General features: G+C 34.1%; 1 protein-coding gene across 5 annotated transcripts; it reads right to left on the bottom strand.

The window, feature by feature from the left end:
* Positions 1-625: 625 nt before the first annotated feature.
* Positions 626-27,264, bottom strand: LOC116343121 (serine/threonine-protein kinase minibrain). Of its 5 annotated transcripts, none has more exons than XM_031771029.1 (12): positions 25,749-27,264; positions 16,941-17,557; positions 7,860-7,981; positions 7,483-7,629; positions 5,217-5,385; positions 4,892-5,059; positions 4,600-4,773; positions 4,332-4,444; positions 3,939-4,242; positions 3,660-3,868; positions 3,485-3,605; positions 626-1,831 (listed from the first exon to the last, which is right to left on the bottom strand). In XM_031771029.1, the coding sequence occupies exons 2-12, from the start codon at positions 16,966-16,968 to the stop codon at positions 1,044-1,046; spliced, it is 2,343 nt and encodes a 780-aa protein (XP_031626889.1). In that variant the 5' UTR covers positions 16,969-17,557; positions 25,749-27,264; the 3' UTR covers positions 626-1,043. The 5 variants fall into 5 exon arrangements, with proteins under 5 accessions (XP_031626889.1, XP_031626890.1, XP_031626888.1 ...); XM_031771030.1 differs by lacking the exon at positions 25,749-27,264 and adding an exon at positions 24,398-24,415; XM_031771028.1 differs by lacking the exons at positions 16,941-17,557; positions 25,749-27,264 and adding an exon at positions 14,056-14,565.
* Positions 27,265-27,527: the final 263 nt, after the last annotated feature.

Raw genomic sequence — 27,527 nt, 5'->3', positions numbered from 1 at the left:
CTATAATGCAATTACATAATGTATGTCTAATGTCTTGTCACCTTTCCTCACATTTTGTTTCGTGTAATCGTTTTTCATTTAGTTGATGGAAAGTTCTAGCCCCTCGCTCTCACTATTTGTGTTCTTTTTCTCTCTTTCTCTCACACACACATTGTGTAATTCAATAAATACACAATTTTCTTTGCATCTTCTGATTACATTTCTGTTTTCATATAAATTATGAAGACGATAATGAATAATCAATCGTTCAACATTCCTTTGTGAATATGTATGTATATTTAAGTGTATGTGTGTGTGTATTTATTTTTAGATCGCGATGTCATTTTGTTCCTAAAAAAGATGCATATATGAATGGGGTAGAATAAAAACTACTTCTCGAAAAATTGATATTTTAAAACGAAACCTAAAAAAAATTTCAATAAAAAGTGAATCAATTTTTTTTTGTCCAATTGAAGTGAATCAAGAAAATTTTGTTCAATAAAAGTGAACCAAAAAAAAAATTTCACTCGGTTTTTTCAGTGTAAAATACACTAAAATGAATTTTTTTTTTGGGTTAACTTTTATTGAACAATTTTTTTTTGGTTCACTTCAATTGGACAAAAAAATTTGATTCACTTTTCATTGAAAGTTTTTTTAGGTTTCGTGTTTAAACATTTTTCGAGAAGTAGTTTTTATTCTACCCCATTCATATAATTTTCATCCATTTATTCCATTGCCCTAAACTTTATACTGAACACAAATATCAAATGCACTTGATATTTTACAATATTTTCATGCAATTATTTATCTCAACTCGGTTCAAATCCTCCCATAAACACAATACAATTAACTCAAAGAAGAAAAAACAACATTTGTCTGGTTTGACTGTTTGAATTTCGAGACATTTTGGTTTCCACTACAACACATTCTAACATAACACATTTACATTCGCTTTCATAAATGAGATGTCAAATGGAGAGATGGCCAGTGTCTTTTTTTTAAAAAAGGAAACAAAGCAGCAAAAAAACACATACATCGTAACAAAAAAAAAAATCTGAAATATTCTATGAGCTGGACAAAGACGAACTTGATGTCATCGTACTATTGTTTTTTGGTACAGTTTCACTGCTCATGGAATATGGTATGTAAGCGATATTTCCATTTGGTCCAACTCCGCTGGTCAGCAAATGATGCTGATAGGCAGCTAGAGAGTGTGTATCACTATTGACGGCGGCAGCGGCAGCAGCGGCCGCAACATTATTGCCCATACCACTGTACAGTCCAATTGGTAACGAGGTCGGTGCAAAATTTTGAAGAACATTCGATGCGGATTTACTACTGTTTCGATGTAAATGACCATGATTACCAGCCGACAATGATCCAATCGAACCGATTGAATTTGTTGCAATGGCACCACCATTAAGCAATGCACCGCTCGATGCTGACGGATTCAATCCAGATAGTAAAAAATTGTACCGTGAATTCAGTAATGATGGATTCGATGCATTCAACGATGTCGATGATGATGATGGTAATGATGCATTCGATACGGGATCACATTCCATTTCGAGCGGATAATTTGACGAATTATTTACCACTAAACTATTTAATGCGGACGATGTTGCAATCGGATTGATACTGCTCACTGGTTCCATGCTATTATTACTACTATTGTTGGTGGCAAGTGTGGGTATAATTGCAGCCGCTTGCTGTAGTGTTGGCTGTAACGACGATTGATTATGCAGTGAATTCATCAAGTTGCCATTTTGCTCGGGAAACAACTTCATAATTAGATCAATACGGGCCGAACGTTGCTGCTGCTGCTGCTGATGTTGTGATGGTATTGATAGACCTTTAAAATATCATACACAATCAATTTAAAAAGGAAACATTTTTACATAATTTATATGCTACATTTATATATATTCAAAAAGTGAGTCATTATTATGGTTTTTTTGTCTTTCATATAAAGAAAATGAAGCTAAGATAAAACGATTTCCCACAATTATTTCACACGTCATCTGATGTGATAATTGAATCAAAACAAGTTTTCATCAACTACAAAATTAATTTCTTTTTTTTTCCTACTATATGGTATGAAATAGAGTATTAATTTAGCAGAATGTTGATTTTTGACACACATGGCGCTCTATCTCTCTGTCTACTGTCTATTCAAGTGTTTGGAGGAAGAGCAACGGAAATTTTTAGAATGAATATATGAAATCTTAGTTTGGCTTATAAGTTTGATGATTTTATGCAAAATAAACTACGACAAATAGAGTGAATCGAATTAATATTAAACAAAAAATTTAAATCATCTTTAAATCACATTTGACAATATTGCGAAATAAATTAAAATGAACATTCAAAACGGAAACGAAAACAGAATAAAAAAATGAATGAATGAATACATTATGAACATATATTAAAATTGAAAACAAAAAAATGTATCAACACACAAATGCATTCAAAATGAATCACAAAGTAATAGAATGATTATTACCTATGATTGCGTCAGGTGGGCTTAGGATTATATCCTTTCATACAATTATACTTTCTCATTTTGTTCATTCTTATATTTTCATTATTTTGGAAATGTTGTTGTTCACTAACAACTGAAACAGTTTTTCTTTTGTTTATTTTCAATGAAGTGGTGGTGGCCAAAACGTACGAGAGCATTGATTTGATTTTCGTGTTTGGGACTATTTTGGTAAATTTGTTTTCCAATAGTTTCAGTTGTTCTTGAATGTCATTCGAACGCTTTCATTTGTATATGTCTCTCACTATGGACTAATCAAATGAATGTGTGTGTGTTTTTTTTTTCATTATTTAGTCTAACATTTGCTTTTTTTTATTTCGTCCGTAGTATGTTCGTGTGTTGATCTAAACGTTGAATTGATGCTGATTAATTTTTACTGATGTGCCTGATGATGATGAGGATGATGATAAAATATCCCGAGGCAGTGCAAGTCATCGTCGATCATCTACAGATTTCATTTCAATTCATTGCAATTTGTGTGTGTATGTTTTTTTGTTCGTTTGATTGTGTGTGTCATGAGTTGCGGAGTTTTTTGTTATTATTTTTTTAAAAATTAAATCGAGAAAGAAGAATTTCAAATCGATTAGTAGAAATTAGCATAAGTTGGTTTTTCTTTTGGTTAATGTATAGAAAATGGTAAATAATGTTTTTTTTTTATGTTTTGATTACATAAAAAACCAGCCAAATGAAAACATAAAACCACATCAAAGGCACCAAACAAAATAAAAACAAATTGTTTCAAAAGAGTGATACGCATTTTGCTTCCGAAGAAATGTACAAAAAAAGAAGCGAAAAATGTTCTTTTCTTAAATAAAAAATTTCGACATAATGTGAAAAATATGTTTGAAATGACTTTTGATGTACGGGGGCACATTATCAAAATGAAAACAATGTGAATGGATGAAAAATATGATCAATTACAACAAAGTGACAATATGAAAGTGGTATCGGTTGCGATTCACTCACCATGACTTTGTTGATCTTGTTGTTGTTGCAAACTAACCGATGGACTCGTACTAACTGAATTCACTAAACTCGCGGTGTTGGTTCCTTCGTCGGTGGTTCGTTTAAAAAACTGTGTGTGTGTCTATTGTAAAAATGTATTAACTTATAAATTGAATGGAGTAAGTCATTTGCTTACCTGTTGCTCAGAATCGGTTGTGCGTTTGAAAAAATTATGTTGCAAGGCATAGTACGGTGTGACTCGTGTTTTTGGATCAAAATCAAGCATTCGAAGTATCAAATCTTTGAATTTCAAGTAATCTGATATTGAATGGCCTGCTTCACCGGCTCTACGTCCACCCGGTCCGCCCGATTCAACGCCTAAAATGTCGTGCAATTTTCGCGTTCCTGATTTTCAAAATTAATTCAAATGCATTTTATTATTAATATCGATTTATTCGAATTTGAATTAACTAACCTGGCGGTTTATATTTCCGTCCATTTTGACTCTTTTTCAACACATAACTACCGTCGGTCACCAATTTATCGAAGAATTTTCGTGTTTTGTGCGCTTGATCGAGCAAATGTTTTGGTGGCATACCCAGCACCTCAACGATTTTGTTCATTTGATCGACTTCATCGCCGCCGGAAAAAAGCGGTTCGCCGGTATGCATTTCAACTAATATGCATCCCAATGACCACATATCAATTGCCAAATCATATGGAATTCCCAGCAATACCTCGGGCGATCGATAGAAACGCGATTGAATGTATTGGTATATCTGTATGGAAAAGTATAATAAAATTTCATAATTAATTTTATTTGTTTTTGTTTTATGGTTGACGGATATTTGATTTCAATATTACTTACCCGTTGCCCTAATTGACAAGAGCTGCCAAAGTCGACAATCTTGATAGCTGAACGTTTTGGATTGCATAGTAAAATGTTTTCCGGTTTTAAATCACAGTGAATAATGTTTAGTTCTGGAAAATCGAGAAAAAGCGACACACACATACAGAGGGAGAGAAGGGAAAGAGGAAAAGAGAGAAAAAAGCAAATGAAATTAATAGTCTTCAAGTTGCTTCACGAAGATAAGCACGGATTTTTTCACAGATAATCCGATTGCGGGTGTACTTACCTGGGGTACTTAGAAACAGTAACGCCGTACACAGTTGCTGGGCGAATTTTCTCGTTAAATTCAATGAAACACCTCGAAAGTTTGTATTGCGCAGGAGATCATATAAATTATAGGATAGCAATTCGAACACGAGGCATAAATGATTTCGCCACATAAAATGTCGTTTCAGTTTAACTGCGTAAAATGAGAAATGAAAATGGGATAAGAAATACGAACAACGTAAATAATATATATGAAATGGTTGCCACGTAATGGCAAATGGAATTGTACATATTCAGTTCATTAAACTCACCGATATAATATTTATTTTCGGCATCAGCTCGATTCATCATTTCCAATAGTTTTACTTCGATTTGTGCTTGATTCAAGAACGGCTTCTTATTTTTTATTATTTTAATTGCCACGTGACATTGTTCCTCGTGATCATATGCTTTCACCACTTGCCCAAAGCTTCCCTTGCCTATAATAATTATGCGACATCAAACAAACACGAAACAAAAAAAAATTGGTTAAAAATTCAATTAGCTGCATTGTTCGTTCAAAGCATGTCCTTCAGTATGAACATGTTTGTTCTTCTTTTAAATTGAAAAAAAAAAAAAAAAAAAAAAAACAATTACCGATAAGTGAGTCGATTTCGTATCGGTCCAAGAATTTTTCACCATTTTTAATGATATAATCATGATTATCGTCATCGTAACCATCATTATATAATTTTCGTTCCTTTTTATGCGATGAATCGTCGCCCTGTGTTTGCTGGGCACGTCGCTTTTTCTTCGCGTAATAAACCTGTGATTGAGGGGGCAAATGAACAAATAAAATTAGTCGAGAGTTTTTTTTTCTACTTCCATGCAAGTAAGTTTGGTGTTTTTTTTCTTCCTTGCTAAAAATCGAGCAATATGCTGTGAATAAATCATGGCAAATTGGTTTTTGTTGCGATCTTTTCTTTTATTGTTTGCGTTTTATTTTATTTTTCTCGCTTGCTAAAATGCGCATTGTCGTGATTGCTGGCCCGACGCGACGAATAAGTGAATATTGCGTTCTGTCTGTCTACTTGATTCGGATGCATTTCCAATGTAATTTTGATGTACATTCTTAGCATTTGGATTCATTTTTAAAAAAATGTAATTTTTCTCGGTAATAGTTTTTTTTTTGTTAGTAGGGATGTGTTGCTTCGTGTACAAATCGATATTTAACAAGAGCACTTTTTGTATTGAAATTTTATATACATTGTATGAGCACTGACCTACCATACGGCATATACTCTGTGTGGCATCACAGCTATATTGGCAATAATACAAGCCTCATCTATGCAGTATCCAATGTAGCCCGACGTGGAAAATTATCCGCACACACAAACACACACACATGGACCTGGACACATACATGGCTCATCATGCATACAATCGCATTTGCACAGTTTCATTCATTGCTTCGTTTAAATGGAAAACACTTAGACCAAGTGCATCACAGGCATTTCGAAATTAAACTCAGGCTTGTTTATTTACTTTGGGAAAAAGATTGCAAATATTATGTACGATATATAATACATTTTTTTTCTCTGCGTACAGAGAGAGATTTAGTTCCTGTTTGTCTTTTTCGCTCTCTCTTGATTCGAGTTATTTATTGAAACGATGATGCTTGATGCCGAGAAAATGCCAAAGAGTATGGGACAGAAGCATACAAAAAGAAAGAGAGAGAGAGAGAAAGATAGGGAACGAGAGAGCACCAAAGAGATGCAATTTTCCACAGTCCGTGCAAGAGTCGGAAATCAGTGGAATGCAGACACATTGAAGCTGCCAAAACTCGGTGTGTGCTCACAGCATCCTCTCTTGCACATAGTGAAAAACTCAAGTGCTTTGTCGGTAACGGCGCTCAGGCTCCGTATGAGCCTGTATTCAAACCGTACAAGAATCTATATACATAAATCATATGAGAGATGCAATTCAATGTATATTTAAACAGAAATACTGCGGCTAGGCACATCGCTCAGTACATACATGCATGTTATATACAAGGAATGGTGCTTTATGTAACAATCAAAGTTCATGAACCTCAGTGAATGCGCTTTAAGAGTACAAAATGCGGAAGTTCAATCGCACAGATTCCATGAGGTAGGACTAGGTACAGTACACATTCCCTGAAATGACGTATCAACTTTCGAACTGTGAAAAACTATCATTCGTGATGTGCATCAACGTCAACGTCAACATCAACCATCAGCCATCAACATGCAAAACACTGAATGTTGAAAAATTGAATGCCATTTGAGTACGGAAAGCAGAAATGATATGGAGATGAGGGGACGAAGAGAGGGAAAAGTGTGTTTGCGATAGAGAAAATAAAACAGGCAAAATGAAATGAGAAAAAAAGTATTATGGAAAATGGTGATGTGGAAAAAAGTGAATAAAAAACTGTTCCGTACATCATCAGAATGCACTGATCAATTTCCATCATTTCACATGGAATCGGCTCCGCTTTCTGCGTATTATAAAATCATTACGTAGATTTACCGATCGAATCGAGTTCAAATATGTACACGACAATTCATTCTATTGGCAAATGGAAATTATCAGAAATATTGGATAGTAAAGTGTTTCGCATAGCATAAGGCTTTCGTATATTGTAATGTCACATATTTTCCAATTCAAATCGAATCAGAAATCAATAGTCACTTATTTATACAGCAGAGAACCATACCGATAATTTGCAGTTTCAAAGATCAGTGAGACAAATATTTTTCGATTCAATCTTTTTCTTCATCTTGTGTTTTTTTTTTTTTTTTGATTTTCGTGTCGCCATGTCGGAATGAATGAGATTCTTTTTATTCATCTGCTTATCAACACCATAATGTTATTTTTTTAAGAAGATTAACGCTGAGCTTACCTCGTTAATGTGTTTGTAAGTCTTTATTAAATCGACACTGAGTTTTCGCAACGGCGCTAACGATGGATCACGGAAATGTGTGGGGATACGTGCTTGCATCGCACGAATATCTGTCGACGATGTTGGACTATTTGTTCGCTGCAAAAGCTAAGAAGAGTTTTGGTTATTTACAAGAAATCGATTGATGCACTTGCCTTTCTTCTCTGCATTTTGGCCTCATTTTCGTCTCGCATCGGAATCCTTGTTCAAAGGATATTCACGAAAGCGAACGAAACGACAAGCGTACAAGAGAAGAAGAGGTAAGAGCCACGATGAATGAGAAGAATGAAAACAATAACAAACACATAAAATAAATGGTTTTAGCTTCAAAAACTTACTTGGTGAACTGCATCCCGATGAGCAGCTGGCAGGTGTTCTTCGGCAACTAGTCGTCCATACAAAGGAGCATGTCGTTGACGCGATGCATTCGCATCTGGTCCAGCAACAAATGGTGCTGACACTGTAAACATATGCATTGGAAAATTTTCAATATAAGAAATTTTTGGTATGAAAACATCTTAGAAAAGATAAAAGGAACATAGTGTAGGAGAGAGCGGGCGAAAACAAAAGAAAAAAGAAAACATGTAAAAGCAAATAAAAGCCAATATGCAGACAATCTGGATGAAAATGAAACAAACATCAAATGTTGCAAAAAGCTGATGATTTGGCAGAATTTTCTGTCGGCTGCATTGCAGACTCTGAGAGAGACTGAGAGATTTCCGATTTTTTTTTTTCAACAGCAAAAACAGTAACACCAGCAACATTGTCATTTAATCACCAAACGAAACTTTTTAAGAGACGTGAATTTGGAACAAAAGAAGAAATATTCCTTGTTACTTTTGTTTTATGATCGATACGTGAGCAATCAAAAAGTTTTTCGGGTATAAATGAGCTCTTGTGTCAGGTGAACAATTGACTTTTGAGCTAAACGTATTTCAAAACTTTTTAACTGTCAATTTTATATCACACGGCAATTAATCAGTTCTCTTTTCGAGTTTTATCAGCTTTGTTCATTTAATAGAGGGAGAAAAAAAATTCCAAATGAAATTACATCTCAAACCACCAACGCCACCAACACCAACACTACCACATCCTCATCATCCAACTCACACTTTGGTTTAATATGTTTAAAAAGTTTGTGCTGTCGCATGTTGGCTGTTTCCATGTTCGTCATTGATGATGGAACATTCTATATTCTTCTTCTTTTTTTTCATTTCATATTAAGTTTACGTACGCGCGCTCTCTTTCTTTCCTTTTCCACTATCCCTACCAGACACACATACAATACGAAATCAAACTAATAGAAATTGCAAACAACTTTTGCCGTTCATTTTAATTAAACTAAAAAAGTATTTCTATTCATTTGTTGATATTACATATATGTATACAATTACACATATTACATCGACATACATTGGAATAAAAAAAATCGTTTGTTTACATTGTTGAATCAGTTTGTGTTATCTCATGTAAAATGAACGTTGAGTTGAATCAACTCATAAACATTGGATGTGTGGATAAAACAAAACATTAGGGGGAATGAAAAAAGAGGAGACACAATTTCCACTTTTAATATTTAATGGTAAAATATTCACACCTCATTGTCGGCTACAAACGATAAGATAGAGAAAGAAAGCGCGGCAGATAGACAGACGGACAGAGAGAGAGAGCGAGAGCGAGAACGAGAAAAAGAAAGACGAATGGGAAAAAAGTAACGCACACGGTAAAAATGTGGAAAGTGACGTTTGATGTAGCGACTAGGCGAACATAGGATATTACAGTAATTCTCTCATGTAATAAATAAGGGCTGCCTCATGGCTTCTCTCTGCACTTCACTTGATTCGCGTGTGGAATGTGCTCAATGTTGGAAAATGTCTATTTTAATTCTAAGCTAATAAATAAGTGAAATCCCCTTTTTGTAGTACCTCAATTGCGGCAAGAGTCATTCGGAAAAACAATTAAATTAAATGCCTCGTAATGTTTGCTCTTTCTCCGACTAAAAATAACATGTGAAACATTGATTTGATGTATTTTTAAAATAGAAAAACGTGGTCCAAATATGGTTCGTAGACACGAATTCCACTAATTCTCTATCGAAATGAAAAATATATCGGTGTTTATATATAGAGACATTTCCGCATGTACCATACAATGCATACACATGTATATGCAGTAAAGAAAATCATAATGACTGAATTAGTTTGTGTTAATGTATATCTGTGACCATTTTTGGTTGAAATAGAGACGCAAAGAATGAATGCGAGAACGGTCAGAAAACATGTTTCGAGATCAATGACATTCTCATACGCAAAGAGTTCATTAACATTGATGGTAAACAAATTTCGGAGAAAGAATGACGAAAAGAGAGGAAAAAACCAAAGAAGAAAAAGACAGACTGGAAAGTATAGGGAAAAGAACCATAATAACTTTGGCGTTTTTTTTTCGTTCATTTTGTTCTCTCTTCACTTCAAATAACAATTGTATTCTCGTCAGAGATTGAACAGGTTTTAGTGTATTATCGGTTATGAGCACATATACATAAATATATTTGTTGTTTTTGTACTCTCGCGCGCATTTATGATTTTGTGCGTCGAACTGTCAAACTGAATCAGCCGCAACATAGTTTGGATGAGTTTTACCGCGGCCACTTTATGAATTAACTTTGCGTTACATAGGATCGAAATAATATTCACATTTCAAATTAATCTTAACCGATAATCTGTCTGTCAGATTGTGAATATGTGCGGGAGAATGAGAGACAGACAGAGATGGGATAGAGGTGAAAAACCTTCGATCAGCGCATCTTTTAATCTACCCAATTCGTGTATGTGAAGAAATCATTGACTCCACAGCATGAAATCCATCGTGTTTGCTTTGGACTATTTCGTGCGAAACATTTTGCGCTTTATTATATTTTGTGGTCGTTTCATTCTTATAATATGGAATTTTTTTTCACCGAATCGTATCATTTTTGGGTAAATGAAAGCCGGCGTCTTCTTCAGATACATTCTTTATTTTTCCATTGTTTATGATGAAGCCGAAACGTGTTTTGGATATTATTCGAAGTGTAATATGCATTGTTGTTTGTAAATCCCAGCGGTTTTACAGCCACATCAACCACATGACATATATATATATATGTGTGTGTGTGTGCATAAAAATGTATATAGAAATATTGAGCTTGACTGTGGGAGACGTTTTGCAAATTGAAAAATACGATCATTTAATGATCAAATGGGTTCAATTTGATATTCAGTGGTTTACCATATGGGAATGAAGATGACAATCTGGAGTGAAAAAGACAAACAATTATTTCATATCCAAAAATATTTTCGGCTCTCCGGTATGAAAGGTAAACGAGACAGTTTGGTGTTCTTTTTTGCGATTTCAAACTCAATCCATTTCGTCTGCTTCATCTAAATTCATTTATTGATTTAGCGAGAGAATAGCAATCGGTCTCACTCGAAAACAGTAAGAGGATTTGTGTCTGTGTATAAGTATACAGTAACCGTTTCTGTTTGATATTCAAAACAAATATATTTCTTTTTCAGCGAGCAAACGAAAACATTTCGAGAATAGCGAACGCAACAATGGTGCGAACAAAGGATTTGAGCAATTAATTGCTTAGGTGAATGGGCTGTTTCAAGGTCGGTTGCGTTCTTTTATTTTGCTAAACCGTCTGTCTAAAGTTCTCACATTTCAAGACATCGAATTTAGAACATAAACTAATTAAATGTTTTTGCTTGGTCAGCGTTGTTTCGATTTCAAATCTTTTCTCACATTTGACACCCAACAGATTTGTTTTATATCTACACTCGCGTGCAGTTCTTATATTAATAAAAAATAATCGTAAATTCATGGCATTTAACGTCATGCAACTAACGAAACAAAAACATATCGAGTAAAAGTGTTCATTACGTGATGTAATAATATATATATATATGACGGGATCTATTTTCATTTGAATCACTCTTTAAAAATAAGCAAGAAATGTCTCATTTTTGTTTTTTCGCTGTTTGTGTGAGTGAGTGAAGCGATCGATGAATGATTTAAGGAGAGTTCGAGTGTCATACTCGAATGAATCAGCCCATTTGACTATGTATGGCTGAGATCTGCTGCCCACTACCGCAAATTTATCAACATTCAGTATGAATCATTTATTGCGACTGCTTGATAAATTAGCTCCTGAAACTAAATAAATTCACTTTGACTGCGTGTGTTCAAACTTCAAAGCAAAACGTACTCAATTCCGTATATGCTGTTCGAGTGATTCAAATCGTTGGCACGGTTCTTTTATATATATATATTTTTTTAATTCAGCCTTCCCAAAAAAAATCCGCTTCGCGAATACAACAAAGTCGAAAACCGGATTTTTTTTCATTACATATATCGCCTTTAATTTTCAATTTGGTAGTGTGAATTGGAGTTGACGACTATTTCATGGCACTCATTGGCAAGAGAGTGAGAAATGCAATGAGTATGTGTGTGAGAGAGAGAGAGAGAGAGAAAGAGCGTATAACGTTGTTTTATACCTCTTTCCACGATTTGCTGCTTCGCATAGCATCATTAATAATTTTTCGTCACTCCAACGCGTTAAAGTAACGTTTTTGCATTTTAAACACATAATACCTAGTGTGCAGTGTATAAACATCAAACTTTATATTTGATAATTGTCAACATTGCATGAACACGTTGTGGAAAGAATCAACAACGACGACAGAGAAAGAAAATGGAATTTTTATTTTCCGTCGACTTTTTTTTCTGTTCACTCAAAGTAATATCACAGTTGAAAATTTAAAATGACATTTTTGTCTCTTTCTCTTCTCCCTCAATCAATAATTCACAAGTTTAACAATGCTATTAAAAGACTATTAACTTGCTCTGTTGCCAAATAATTTAAATAATCGCGTTAACGGAATTTTCCCGATTAAAACCGCCTTCCATTTATGTAACCACACCGTCAATGAATGCTTAATGTTTGTGTTTTTTTTTGTTGTTGCTCTATTCGTTCGTTGGTTCACGTTCACATTTATAAATGTTTCCGGTTTTGGAAGCTGAAAAAAGATATAGTTTTGTTGGTGACAGACAACAAATTGAAAATTTGTTGACGAAAAGAAGAAATTAAATAGATTGAATTGAAAATGTTCAATGCCCACATGAATGGTGAATCTTTCCTTTCTTTAAATAGCAAACGAATTGCGTAGGGTGTTGGGCGCCGAACACCTCACGTAAGAAATTACAGTTTAACTAAAGTTGACATGGTTTTTCGAGTGAAAGAAATTGACCATCAAAATTGAAACATTTACCGTACGCTAAAATGGAACCCCCATATGGTTGATGGATTTACCATGAAATTTCATAACATTTTAAGCTCACTTCACTGAATTCATATTTCCCTCTAAATGTATATAAAATAAGCAACGATTGAGATTTAGCGTATTTACATCTGGCAAATATATAAATTCAGCTTTGCTGGCTCACACCATCTCGTACACGAAAAAATCACAAGGAGAGAGAAACACATACACAGAGACAGAGACACATAACATTTCGGCGATGACTTTTTCTCTTGTGAATAATATCAAAGGAATAAAAATAAAACGGTAACAATGTAGACATAGATACGTATGATAATGACGTTTGACCACTTCTATATACATGCATATCCGTGATATGTGAGCGCTCGCACTCCACTCTCTCTTGTTCTCTCCTTTTCGCAAATTGCGTGCTCAAAGAAATTCCGTCTGAAAGGAATTTATGTTGATTTATTTTTGTTTTCGCATTTATTTATGTGCTGCAGTTTCGACATCGAACGCTTTTTTACGCTTCGGGCTGTTATTTTTTTTTCATTATTCTTTGTCTTGCGCTAACTGTGTTCGGACTCTGTCATATCAAACCCCAGAGTGTTTCTTGATGTTACGATATTGCCATCGCCTAATTAGTTAAATTAATTTTGTCTCGACAAAAAGACGAAAGCCATCGAATTCAACCAATAAATTGACATTTTCCGTTCAGTCGGTATGTGCAAATGGGCGAGATCGTGAACGCAATCGCATCTATTTTTTTGCTTCTTTTCCTCTTAATTTCAAATAATATAAGCTTCAACGAAGACGCGACAGCGTTTTATTTGACATTTTAGCGAGATGTTGGTTGCGTTTGACCATTCACTAGTTTTATTTTTATTTTATCTTCAGCGCTGACTCAAAGCGAGAGCCGAAAGATTTTAAGATCCGTGTTTGTAATTAAATACATTTCGTGATTCTTAGGCTGACGATAGTTTTGTTCACAGCTCACAAATCACAAGAGCAATCACATTGTATAAAAATAGATTTGCGCCTAATTGAATAGATTTCATTGCACGCGTGTCATGCATTACTTCGCATTTAACACAGTAATGAAATCGATGCATCACTGCATTTATACATATTTTCGCGTGCGCTCCCAAACACATAAACATACATATGCGCGCCCAGCAACACCATCAATCACAACAATGAAATGTGTGTCGAAAAATGATTTGATTTGGTTCACTACCTTTGGAATTATAACTGTTGATATATTCCCAAGGTTTGGGCGATTCTGGAGACAAATAAAGTACAGTCGCCGACATTTTTTAATTAAAATCACTGCTTGTGCTTTTTTTGTCACTTTTGAATAAAAAATTTCAAACAATTTTGTCTCTTTTATGTCGTTTTGTAAATATTCCTGTTTATTTTGAACTGTGTTTTTTTGTGATTTCACACGGAAAAATCTCTCGTTTCAAACCGCTCGGTTTCTTTATTCGAAAACATTTACTTTCCGCAATATTTGTGTATATTCATCGTTTCAACCGACCGGATTTCTTTTTTCTTTCTCTATATATATATTTTGCTTTAATTTTAATCAGAATGACGTGTTCGGTGGCGCGGCGTGTTCATTTTTAAAATTCCCGTCCATTTATCGGTTATGAACAAAATAAACTGAATGAATATTTCAATGAAGCAACGAACGGAGCAAAAAAATAATAATAAGCAAAGAACAACAACACAAAACCGTTCACTCTGTGTCGCAGTCGTCGCACACGAAATAGAAAGACGAAACTGACGAAAGTCTGAAGTGGCGGCATCGATGCCGTGGTACTCGTTTATGATGATTCGTCGAATCGTGATTTGATATGTGTGTTTGTATGCGAATGAGCGAATGTATAACAATAACAATATACATCGGTAATATAATGTTCATATATGAACATATTCGATCGGTGGAACTGTAAAAGAGAGAAACAGTGACAAAGACAGAGAGATAGGGAGATTGAAACATTTTATTACTTTCGCATGACAATGAAATCACGCGCACGAAAGGCAAATGAAACGAAAGTGTCAATAATATATGTGCGGAACGCGCCACTTTATCAGACAATTCGATTGCGAAAATTGCGAACAATTGGAATGGAAAGCAAAGCACTGTCAATATCAGAAGATGAAAAAAAAAAAAAGAGAATAAGAAATAACAACAGAAAGACGGAAAATGCGGCCGATTTCAGGGAAACAAAAATTATTCGCAATTTTATGAAAACCGACTGGGACCGAAACGACGAAAAAATGTCGATTGACGTCAAATTCGCTCATTTCAACTGACACACTTAATGTGTGCCATTTTATGTGTTTGTATATATTGACTATTTGAATATAAGTTTACGGCTTAACGCCTCTCATAAAGATTACGAACCGTAACGTGCGATACACAAAATTCGAGAAGTTAGTAACGAAGAGAAAAGAAATCAACGAATTAGACAAGAGAATTATAGGAAAAAAAGGGGTTAATTTCGCAGTTCTCACACTTTTCATAATTTTTTGGGCAAAAATGTTTGGAATGTTTTATTGACATGATGCAAAGAGAAAGGGACAAACGAAAGAGATAGAGAGAGAATGAAAGAGAAGAAAGTATGCCGTATGTCATATTAAAGACTCTCAATAAATTATCTGTTGTCTGGGGTTTATGGAATTATTTAACGTATCGAACGAACGAACGGTTGTATTGTACCGTTTTACATTGGGCTGGGTAACATACCGCAGTCACTCTTTTTTCCATTCACATCGTCATACCCTTAGTGATACTCATTCCATTGCATTTTATAAACATGTCTAAGCAACGCAGTCCGTCTGTATGAGCATTCGACTAAACAGCAGTCAGCGAAAACAGAAAATACAATATACATATTTCTTTTCTTCAATTCGCTTGCCTCCATTTCGTTCTTCTCCATCTCAGTGAAGTGTGTGAGTGTGCGTGTGAATGAGCTTGTGTCTGTGTATTATTACGTAAAGGCACTGAGTTATAGGGAGAGAAAAAAGGGAGCATTGGTAGCAACAGCGAGAAAATTTATGGTGAGACGGAGAAAAAGATTTCCATTCTTTCCATAGCAACAGCGAATACCAAGCTCAAGAAATATTTTCTCAAGACAAGAAATTGCGTTCAAAATCCTGAAATGCGAGAGAGATGCGAATAACATAACATTTCGATCTGCACGCAAGCTGCCACTTAATTCGAGGTATGGATACAGATGGGGTGGATGATAAAATACATAAAATAGTCTATACTGTACATTTAGCTATATACCATTCGTACATGTATATATACATTTGGTCGGCATATTTAAACAGGAACAACAACAGCAAAAGCATAGCAAACCATCACCACCACCATTACTCCTTCTATTTTTCCATAAAACCACCACCATTACCATCGAGTCAACGAGCAAAGCATTTTCATCGACTTTTCGTGTAGAAAGCATTCAACAAGAATGTGTGAACTGAATAGAAGGAGTGGAAGAGAAGAAGTGAGACAGAGAGAGAGATAATGAATAAAAAAGAAACGAAGATGGAAAGAATGCTCGACAAATCAAGCTTTCACTCAAGAATGACTGAAGAGACCGAGAAATGGTGAGCGAATAACGTGCAATGCGTCTCTCTCTTCGACAAATTGAGAAAATCAAGATTCGTTTTCTTCATGATTTGCCAAATAAAATTGCGTCTACAGCGGTCCATATATTCAATCGGAAACGGTAAAGTAAATATTTTTGTAACACTTCAAATAGAAGAGAACTTGTTTTTATTTACATAAAGTTGTCATAAGTTAAATAGAAAAGATGGTGAACAGATTTTCAAATGCTCCGAGCAGAAAATGTTCGATTCTTGTTGTAAACGAAAGCCAATGATGTGGTATCAACTTGACAAATACTACTACTATGAGTTATAATAATAATAACAATAACGCCATTATTACAACGGTTACTGTTGCTGTTGTTTATTATTATTATATTTATTATTATAACTATTTCCATCCAGATTTCCTGCATACTATTTACAACAAACTTAACGAACAATTCCTTGAGAATGGTATAGGTTTTATTTATCAATAGTAATAGAAAGACATTTACTTACGTTTCTGTTTTGTTTTATCCATTAGCATGCTAACATGGAAACTGGTCCCGTGTACACAATTGTTCGATGCAATTGTGACAGTGAATGTATTCAAGAAAAACGGATGCGATTTTATTATTGTTCTTCTATTATGTTTTTTTTTGCTTTTAAAAAAATGCACTTTGTTTTCGTACTCTCTTTCTTTCTGTCCTCTTGTCTTGGTTTTCTTTTGGGTTTGTTTATTTTTAAGCACTTGGGTTTATATGGAGTTTCAATAGTAAATTGGACGTCTTTGACTCTGTGATATTGATATCAAACACGAAGAATTGACGACGAAAAAAACTATATAAATATATATTAGTTTTTCAGACACGCAGATCACGTTAACAAACAAAATTTACAATTATTGACACGTTGATGTTTGTGGCTGTTATTCTTTCTTATAATAATTCGTTTTATATTTGTATTGTTATTTAAAATGCCTCGAGAATTGTAACGCATATTTTTACTCTTGTGAACATTGTCCTTGTTTTCCTGTTCGTTTCAGTATTAAATTGTTTGTGCTGCTGCCTGATGAATAATCGATGTCTAAGTCTCGACAATTGTGTTGTTTTTCTTGCACGATAAAACCTTCATTCCTGCAAACAGAATAAAATATAAACATTGATTATTTAGTCTGTTTATCAAACATTCGGTCTTATTCTATCAAAAAAAATATTGTAATACGTATAGTAGTTTGCGAGATTCATTTCGAATTTTATGTATGACTGCCCAATAAACAATAGCAAAATTAATCTCTGTCTTTCTCTATATGTGCGTTTTCTTCCATGAATAAAAATAAATCTCAACAAATATATAAATGGATACCAATCAAATCAAAGTCTTATGGAGCAAAGTCATTATGACATAATATGGATAATTTATAAGAAGAAAAAAAAAATCAATAAATTACTATGTTTTGAAATCATATCGATATGAATGTGATAGCATACACTGCATATACAGAGAGAAACAAAACTATAGACGATTATTATTGGAAGAAATCATCTGTGATGCCATTTTGGTTTATGCCATCAGTTGCCGCAGCAACAACATCAGCATCGGCAAAAAAAGCCATCGACATTGTTTGGTATTCATTTGCCGTATCATTTGTGAAACATGAGCGATTATGTACACAGAGAGGAAACAAGGGAGAATAAGAATAAAAAAAAAACAAATTTCAACTGCTGATGATTGCTTGTGATTTTGGAGGAATTTTGATGAGAAAATAATCTAATTATATTGTATTGAGAGAGCGAGAGGAAGCACAAAAAAGAGTGATTGAGATAGAAAGAGAGAGAAACAACGGTGATAAATTCACGTCTTATAATCATCTTTTCGTGTTTTGTGTGTGTGTGTGTATGTTTGTGAGAAAATGAAAACATTCACTTTAATGTGATCTCTCAAGTACTTTATTGCTTAATGTGAATGTCGAGAGCGGATGGCCTATTTATGTTCGCCGAAAAAAATAATAATAATATAAGTGAAATATGTGTACAAGTGTTCCACATTTTGTTTTCGGGTAGTTTACTTGTTTTCTCGCGGTAATTGCAGTATAGACAATTTGCAAATGCATAAAATAAATACAAATTACTGCATGATGATGATAAACGTGAAAATGTGTTCGTTTCAAAAACGCTCACTCTTCCGTTGCACAAAAAAACTGAATGAAATTGATTGCATTAAGCATCAGAAAGTAGAATGTGCGTGTTTTTTTTCTCTTTCGTAAAATAATCTGTTATGGAATATGGTTCAAGTGCGAAATTTCCTGATAAAATTGATTAGCGCTCTCTAATCAACATCGTCGACTGATTATTATTAACTTAATTTAACGATTCCAGTATATATATATATTTTGCTCATCGACAAAACTTAACGGGGCGCGTAGAAACCAATCTCTTTCATGAATACCAGTGTAGTTGTGTGCATATGTATGCTCACGATTGAGAATGTCCGGGTAACACAATAATAACAATGATAATCATCCAGTGTGATTTTTTTTGTTTTGCTCCGTTTTTGCGCTGAACTAAGCACATCACATGAATGCTGTCGCGATGGAGATAGTCGATATATCAAACACACAAATACTGAAAATTGCAGTAGGAGTGACATTTATTTTGATTGTGAATGTTTGTATATATGATTCGTAGTTTGTTTCTCTGTTGGATCTTCGAAATCGTTAGTTTGTTGCCATCTCACAAGCGATTTGATATTTTGATGTTTCGATATAATTTTGGGTGGAAGACATTCGCCGAAAAATAAAATTCGAGGCGATATCTCTTCGACTTAATAATATGACGAAGACGAAATAAACAAAACGAAACGGAGTCCGCATAAAATGTAGAAAACTAAAACGCAGAAATTAGAGAGACTAGAATAAGCGCAAACAAAGGACACAAACATCAATACGTAGATAAATCTCGTGCAGAATTACCGATTTGTTTGCAAAATAAGTTTTACCAAAGAGAAAAAAAGATCAAGTCTTTAAATCGTATTTTGTACACTTCATTTTTGTGTTTTAAAATGTTTCCGCATTTTAGTTTTCTGCATTTTGTTGGGATACCAAACACAATCAGTTTTGCTTTTTTTTATTGTATTTTCTCTGCATTTACAACATGTTGATGATGTTTAACCATAAAAATGTCACATCGACATTTGATAAATTTAATTAACAGAGAGTGAGACATGAACATGCGACGATCACCGTGCCGATTTTCAAATGAAATGGCACACACGCATACAGGCGCACAATCTCAACCGATCCGTTTTTTTGCTATTGCCTCTGCAATTTGAGAGCATCTTCCTCAAAATTGTTTGCTCGTTGTTTTTTTTATATAGGTTGTTCTATTTAAAACGTATACTCCATATTTTTCATCTCAAATTACTTGAATATGCATAAAAGCGAGCTGTGTGAGAGCGTGAGCAGCTGTTGTTGTTGGGTCAACAGTTTTTGTTGTTGCTATTTTTGTGTTTTTTTTTTTTTCGTACCCATACGGCTAACTGTATTAATGAATAAAGATAGCACTTCACTCAATTCTTTGCTGTTGGGATGCAATCAACATGAGTTTGTATTTTTTTTTTTGTTTTGTTGCTGTTCGGTGATCTATAAAAATACTTATCATCGTGATATACAGCAATATCACTTGAAATGAATTTATCAGACAAAATTAAGTTTCGCATCGATACAGAGAGATCACGACGTGGGTAAACAAGTGAACGAGACAGATAAAAAAAACAACTGTATCAACGAGACAAAAAATAAAATAAAATCACAACAACAAGAATGATAACAAAAACAACAAAACGCTGCTTATATTTATTAAGCAAAATAAACGCGTTGTTGGCGCATAGACGGAATGCGCACTCAGATTGCCCACAACGTATATTTTAAATAAATTCAAGTCCGCCGTCAGTAAGTAATAGCGAACACAGAGAAAAAGAAACGTGCACACATACACAAAAGGAATACAATTCAAATAAAGTTGAAAAATAAAGGAGATTGTCGTGGCGGTGTCTTGAATAATATATATCGGACAGACGTATAAACCCAAAATTCCGCAATCGCGAAGTGTATAAAAGTCAGTGCCGCCATCAACGCTGCCGCCGACACTGACAACGACGTCGATGAGCGAAAACAAAAAAAAAACCAATTCACAGAATGAAGTGAGAGCAAAAACCCTTCGCTAGATTACAAATTAATAAGAGGATGAAAAAGGAGGATAGATATTAAAAAATACATACATACACAAAGTATATTGAGTGGATTTCTTGGAATGGATGAGCAAAAAAATTGAAATGAAAAAAATCGCAGAAAAAAGAAGAATAAAATTATAAGCAACAAAAATGGTCGACCGAAGAAGCATTTTTCTTCGTATTTAGGAATGGAATGTTTTTTTTCTTGTTTTTTTTTTTTTGCGCTTCAACTTCATTATAAATGGGCAAGTGTGGTTGCTGCTTCTTGGAAAAATCATTACTTTAAAAAAAGGCAATTTCTGCTCTGAATATGCTCTTATTATAGAAACGCGTCAATGAAATCCTTTTGGACGACCATGGCCTGTTTTTTATTCTTTGCTCTCGCATTTTTATGTAGCACATACTTTTCCTTTTCCGGCGCATAATATGAAAATAATGGACATTTGCGTGACACACGGTTTTTGTAAACAATTCGCATAATTGTGTTATACTTGACTTGTGTATTGTGTGTCGCGTTGTCCGCATACACACACACACACATACTCGTGCACATTGATATGACGCAGAATGGCAAAGAATGATTCATTCGCATTTAACAATGTGCACTTCACTTTATGTGCGGATCATCTTGGAGTGTGGAATTTTGATAAGCACTATAAAACCCGTTTCGGTGTTACTATTTTTTTTATGTTGATTCTAATATGGTCGGATATTTCCAGTGTGTTCGTTATTAGAGAAAAATGCTATTAAAGTTGATAAGATTGAGTAATAAAATTCCAATAATCAAGTATAATGTTTCGTCCATTGTTGGTTTTGAATTTATTTTTAATTTTCATACTCGATTTTTCGATGATTGAATTAAAATTGTTTAAAAGCTTTTGCTTACCGATGATAGGGTTACACAAAACACAAACAGAGACAGTTGATTTCCCAATGAAATGAAGTGAATCAATTGAATTATGCATATTTCCAATAGTGAGCTCGACCTAATTGTATGTTTCGTGTTTGAAGAGATAATAATAATGGAATTGTACGCGGCAATTGTACTCTTATTGGTCTGTATGCGATGCCATTACTTTTTTTTCATTTCAGCCTATATTTTTGTTTTTGTTTACAGGTGTTAATGTTAATGAGTTGAGCATGCTCTGACACTGTCTAGCACATACTCTATCGCTGGCTCCATTTGGCTCATGTCTACCTATACATTCTCATGAGAATCTTTACCCGTTTCCAATTTTAGAAATAACGGCATGTATGAATGGGGTAGAATAAAAACTACTTCTCGAAAAATGTTTAAACACGAAACCTAAAAAAAAATTTCAATGAAAAATGAATCAATTTTTTTTCGTCCAATTGAAGTGAACCAAAAAAAAAATTGTTCAATAAAAGTGAACCAAAAAAAAAATTCATTTTAGTGTATTTTACACTGAAAAAACCGAGTGAAATTTTTTTTTTGGTTCACTTTTATTGAACAAAATTTTCTTGATTCACTTCAATTGGACAAAAAAAAATTGATTCACTTTTTATTGAAATTTTTTTTAGGTTTCGTTTTAAAATAGCAATTTTTCGAGAAGTAGTTTTTATTCTACCCCATTCGTATGTGTTTTCATGCTTACGAATTCAAGCGGAATCTATACATTTTATTTTTATTATTTTTTTAAACTTTAATTTCGGAGTAAATTGATCAATCAAATCACACTGATAACGCAATAAAATAAAGCTTCAAGTGTTTGTATTTTCATGTATTATCAATTTCGATAATCACGTGGAAACCTTTTCAAATTTCCGGAATTTTAGCGCATCAAATATAAACATTCGTGTCAGAACATGCGAATCATAATTCATTGCTTTTTTTCTGTTTCATTCGATAATCACTTGAAAGACTACATGAAATTGCGATTATTTTCAAAGCTACAATAAAAATATAAAATGGTGGTTTTACTTCAAGTTTAGTTTGATGCAATATCAAGAGCGGTAAGTGTGTTAGACACGTGTTTGTCATTGTTTTTGTTTATGATTTGGTCTGATGATATTATAAATATGTATATGATATTGGCCGAAATTCCGTCGTCGTGGTAAAAGAAATCAAACAACATGGTTAATAGTATGGAGGGAATACGGTTTTAATTTGCGTAATGGATATGTTGTGTGCAGGTGACAAAATAAAATATCATATCATGGTGAGAAAAATGGCACACAAAAATCGCTGAAGCTGTCAATATAACTCAAACCGCGTGTCAAATTTCGCTGTGACAGAACAATAGAACGCGAAAATTCTATGGAATTTGAATGGTAAAATGGTTGCTTTTTTTATTTTCGCTGTCTTCTATCAACACTAAGAAAAATAATTTTTAGTTCGACTGTCCAATAAGAAAGCAAAGTAGCAAATTACGAAGTACATATCGTGTAATTTGGCTTTATAGAGTGATTAAGCCATAAGAAATGAATTGCATGTTGTGTGTGGATTTTTTGTTTCGATTCAGATATGAGCAGTGAGCATGTTCAATGTGATAAACGCAAACCGAATTATCATTCGACCATCTGAATCTAGAAATATGGCAAAATGTAGCAACCGTTGTTAATAATTGTATCAACAACAACAATAACATCAATCGTACTTAATTCGATCAACAATATCGAATGACGGCGCTGTGCATATTATATGCACAGCCTGATGATCGGCCACAGCTCAAACGGAATGTATATCATGCACACAATTGTAATGTAAAAGTCAGGCTTCCACCTATCAAATTAAATCCACAAATTTTATTATCGATTCTGTGGTTTACACCGAAAATGCTTTAGTTGATTTACACATTTGACACACCAATTTATGTGTCACTTCTATTCCTTACTATTACTTTGTTTGAACCATGCTAGTTTGAACACATCCAATCCGCAATTCGAGAACACACACGTTTCTATCAAAATCGAAAGACACATACACACATGCATGTGTATACCAATTGGTTTGTGTTGCCATAAGGTTTAGAATTCTATTATGGAGTAACGAATTGCCAATGGCTACAGTTCAGTAACCGAAACTGGAAAAAAAATTGCATATATTCGAAATCTGATTCACACACAGATTTTCGGCAAAAATTGTGTCTCTGTGAATTAGAAAGTTGTGGCAATTCAATTCGTCAAAAGAAGACGGAAAAAGAGGTACAAAAAGAGGCAACAAATTGTTATATAGCAGCGTCTTCATAAATTTCAAAATGTAGGACCTCTTTTGTTTCTGCCAAATGGACTTCATTACAAATGAAACGGAAAGAGATGAGAAAAAAACCATAACGTATCATGTATATGTACAAAGCAACAGCATTGTACGAGTATGCTGTTGATGATGTTGGCCACTGGGATTTTTTTTAAAGAGGCGAATGAGAAGAGCGGGAACTTGACGGTTCGGAAAGTGTTGCGGAAAAGTTTGATTAACATGCGTGCATGCGGATATGTATGCATATAATAAGAAGAAGAACAGCAAGAAACAAACCATTTTCATGATGTGAATTGGGAAAGAGAGAGAGGGAGAGCAAAGAGCGAGAAGCAGAGAAAGAGCCGGGCCGGGGCAGAACCAAATGGTATATATGTCATTATTAAAGAATATCACGAATAATGGAACTGGAACGGGATAGACGATTCCGGGCGCACATAATACGGCGACTCATTCACCAACACATACACATTCACCAGCGAAATAATAATAAAAGTTACAATTGTAATAATAATGCGAAGCGATCGTTCACCTTCTCTGTATTTTGCTTCTTCTGTTTGGTTCTTTTATATTCCCTTTACATATCTGTCGTTGTTTTTTTCCTACTTCGTTCATTTCGTGTATAGTGTGTATTTTTCTTCGATTCTGAAGTTCCTCGCTTTCTATCTCCGGTTTGTTTCTTACCACTATTACACAAAAATATATGTATATCAAGCACACAGACACAGTCGCACAGTGATATAGAAAGAGAGACAGACATGGGGCTATGCAAACGCCACACACGCACGTCTGTATTATTATTTTTTTGGCGTGCCTGTGTGACCACAGAGATTCTTGTGTGTCTCTCTTTTCTCTCTCGTTGATTCTCTTAGATGTTGCTATGTACGCCTTTTTCGGTACGTATGTTCGCCTGGTGCCATGTACGTATATGCACCATAAGCATTCTGTATTACCACCATAATGTATTCTGTATTTATTTTACTTCTTCTTTTTTCGTGAATATCAACAACGTGTGCGAGTTCAACAGAAGACAGAGCACACCAATTAAAATGACGAAAAATAAGAAAAATGTGTATACAAAAAAAAAAGAAACAGAGAGAGAAGGGTAATGAATTTGATTTAACGAGAAAGAAAAAACAAATCTTGAAAATAACTTGTCCACGTAACGATTTTATGAATTGGTAAAACCATTCGAATATATTTTAGTTGTCGGAATTGTTGCTAATTCGCTTACGCTCATTAATTCTACGTCTATCTCTATCTCGTTGAGTGTTGTTGTTTAATTTTGTATGTATAAAATGTTCACACTTTGGTATTCGGTGCTCAAAAACGTGTTTTCATGTCATCACATTCAATCGTTCATTCACTTTGGCTCCAAATAATTTTTTTCTCACTCCTTTTTGAAAGCCCGCCGCATGCATTCAACACTCTTCAAAATCAAAAAAAAATGTTTTTCTTCTTCTTTTTCGCATTTGACTGGCGCGATTTATTATTATTGACGTAAGAATGCAACTTTATCAGTGACGATGCGCACGTTTTCCTCTTCCATAGTTCCTTCTACACCGAAACACACAGTTATGAACAGCAACAAAAAAAAAAACAAATCAGCGAGATAATACAATGCGCACCTTGCTCATCATTCTTCTCTTTTTCGCTTCTTTTGCTTTCAGTCAATACAATTAAACATCCGCTTCGAAACTACTTTGAACAACAAGCGAATCGTCAGAGTTCGAATGATATTTTTCATGATTCATGTAAGCAATGATAATAAAAACAGCTCAAAGAGAGTAAGTAGCATGGTTGCAATGGAATAACACAGCAACAGCTCAATAAATATAAATGACGGGCATATGTGTATAAATATAAATATATTGTCGACTCACAGTGGCAAAGGCGCTCGACGATGATGACGATGGTGATGGACACGCAGAGAGCAACGCACTTTGAGAACACATACAAGAAATACACGGAAAAAATATAAACAGCCTAACTTAAATAGCAGAAGAAGCAGCAGCAGCAGCAATAGTAGCACCAGAAAAAAAAACACATTCAATACACAAACAACAATAACAGCAGCAACTGTAGAGCACGAATTTTCCGTGTGTAATCACTATAAAATTGAGAAGTACAAAATATAACAGCTATGACGATGATGACGGCGACCGTCGTTGCTAGCTTGAATTGTTTGATGCCGCCGATCTCACTTTACACATTTCATATTTTTTTCTCTTTTCCTTCTTTGAGATTGTGATCGGAACAGATTCTTTTTTTCTTCTTCTTCCGAGTAAATCAAGTTGTTCAATACACTTTCAATTGGAAATAGTTTTCATTTTGGATGAAATTAGTGATGACCCAATTCCGAATGCGGTTACTTTCTTTTATTTTTTTTTTTTGCTCAACTTCTTTCACAAATACAAGTCGTTCACGAATTGTATGATACGCAAAAAAATAAATTCACGTTGAACCAAATAACAATTTTTTTTGTCGAGGTTGTTTTCGTTTGAACTTCGTTTTTACTGTTCAACTGTCACACAATACGGAATTTCGATAACACAGTTAAACATATAAAGTTGACAGACCCCAATCAAAACATATATCCATATAAAGAAAAAAACCGAAAAAATGTTCAAACGAGTCTCATTTACGGCAATTCACAAATATCACTGCATTTACAAGCATGGATTTTCGCTTTTTCGCTCGTTTTGGTTTTTTTTATTGGCGATTTGGTGTGTCGAGAGATAAAAATGCGCGTGATGAATAAATGGTGCTTTCCACCAATTGAATCAACTGTGAAACAAAATTCTTTTTTTGACTGCCTGTTCTTGGATAGCATCCACGAAAATGCTAAAATTCAATTCAAACACACATACACTGTAAATTCACTTAAAATTTGTGAAATTCGTTTTGAAGAAGCAAAAAAAAACTGATGAGCCGTTTCGTTTTTAAATGCGTTTCAACAATAGAAAAATATGCGAGAACTCACATAACCGTACGTACAATATTCCAGCAAATAAATAAATACATATATATTATATATTTATGTTTGTTTTGTTTGATTTGCTACTATCAATGCAAAGTCGTTTCTTGTTGACGTATTTGGTTTGTGTGTTTTTATTTTTTTCTTTAATTCTCCTCTCTCGCTTCTTTTTTTTCGTGTGTTAATTTTGCGTCACTTACTCGTCTTCACTGGTGAAATAGAGTTATACGCAAATAAGTATTCTTTGTCACAGTGTACAATTCATAGAAAAAGAAAACACACATATCATCGATCAACACTTGGAATGTCAAATAATATGAAATTCTATTTTTCTCAGTTCATCGTCACGAGCCAGACACTTCGACCTACAACGGTACGAATTGAAGACATGCACACGAGATTGAGAGAGAGAAAGAGAAAAAAAAATACGAATTAAATTTCACCCACATCGATTTATTTTGCACAAATTTTCATACACTCGTTCACAAAAACATCAAAATTGCTAGCAACTTTGTGCATTGTTTGCAATATAAATTCCGTAATTTTCTCAAATGGAAAATAATTCGATATATTTTGAAATTTGCTTAGCCACACTTTGTTTTTGACATTTAAATCACACAATTTTCGGGCGATTTGTTTTTTTTTATTCTTCACACTGCTTTTTCTTTTTCACACACCAATCACC

Source organism: Contarinia nasturtii, unplaced genomic scaffold (genome assembly GCF_009176525.2).
Source record: "Contarinia nasturtii isolate CC-2019 unplaced genomic scaffold, AAFC_CNas_1.1 Cnas_scaffold_928, whole genome shotgun sequence".
Taxonomy (NCBI): Eukaryota; Metazoa; Arthropoda; class Insecta; order Diptera; family Cecidomyiidae; genus Contarinia; species Contarinia nasturtii.
Note: the sequence above shows the minus strand (reverse complement) of the source record. Positions and strands in the feature narration are given on the sequence as shown.

Coding starts and splice junctions, on each gene's coding strand:
- LOC116343121 (XM_031771028.1), bottom strand. CDS start 14,131: ATGTCGGCGACTGTACTTTATTTGTCTCCAGAATCGCCCAAACCTTGG. Junction 3,869..3,938: donor ACGGAAATATAAACCGCCAG/GTTAGTTAATTC, acceptor TTTGAAAATCAG/GAACGCGAAAATTGCACGAC. Junction 1,832..3,484: donor ACAAGATCAACAAAGTCATG/GTGAGTGAATCG, acceptor GATATTTTAAAG/GTCTATCAATACCATCACAA.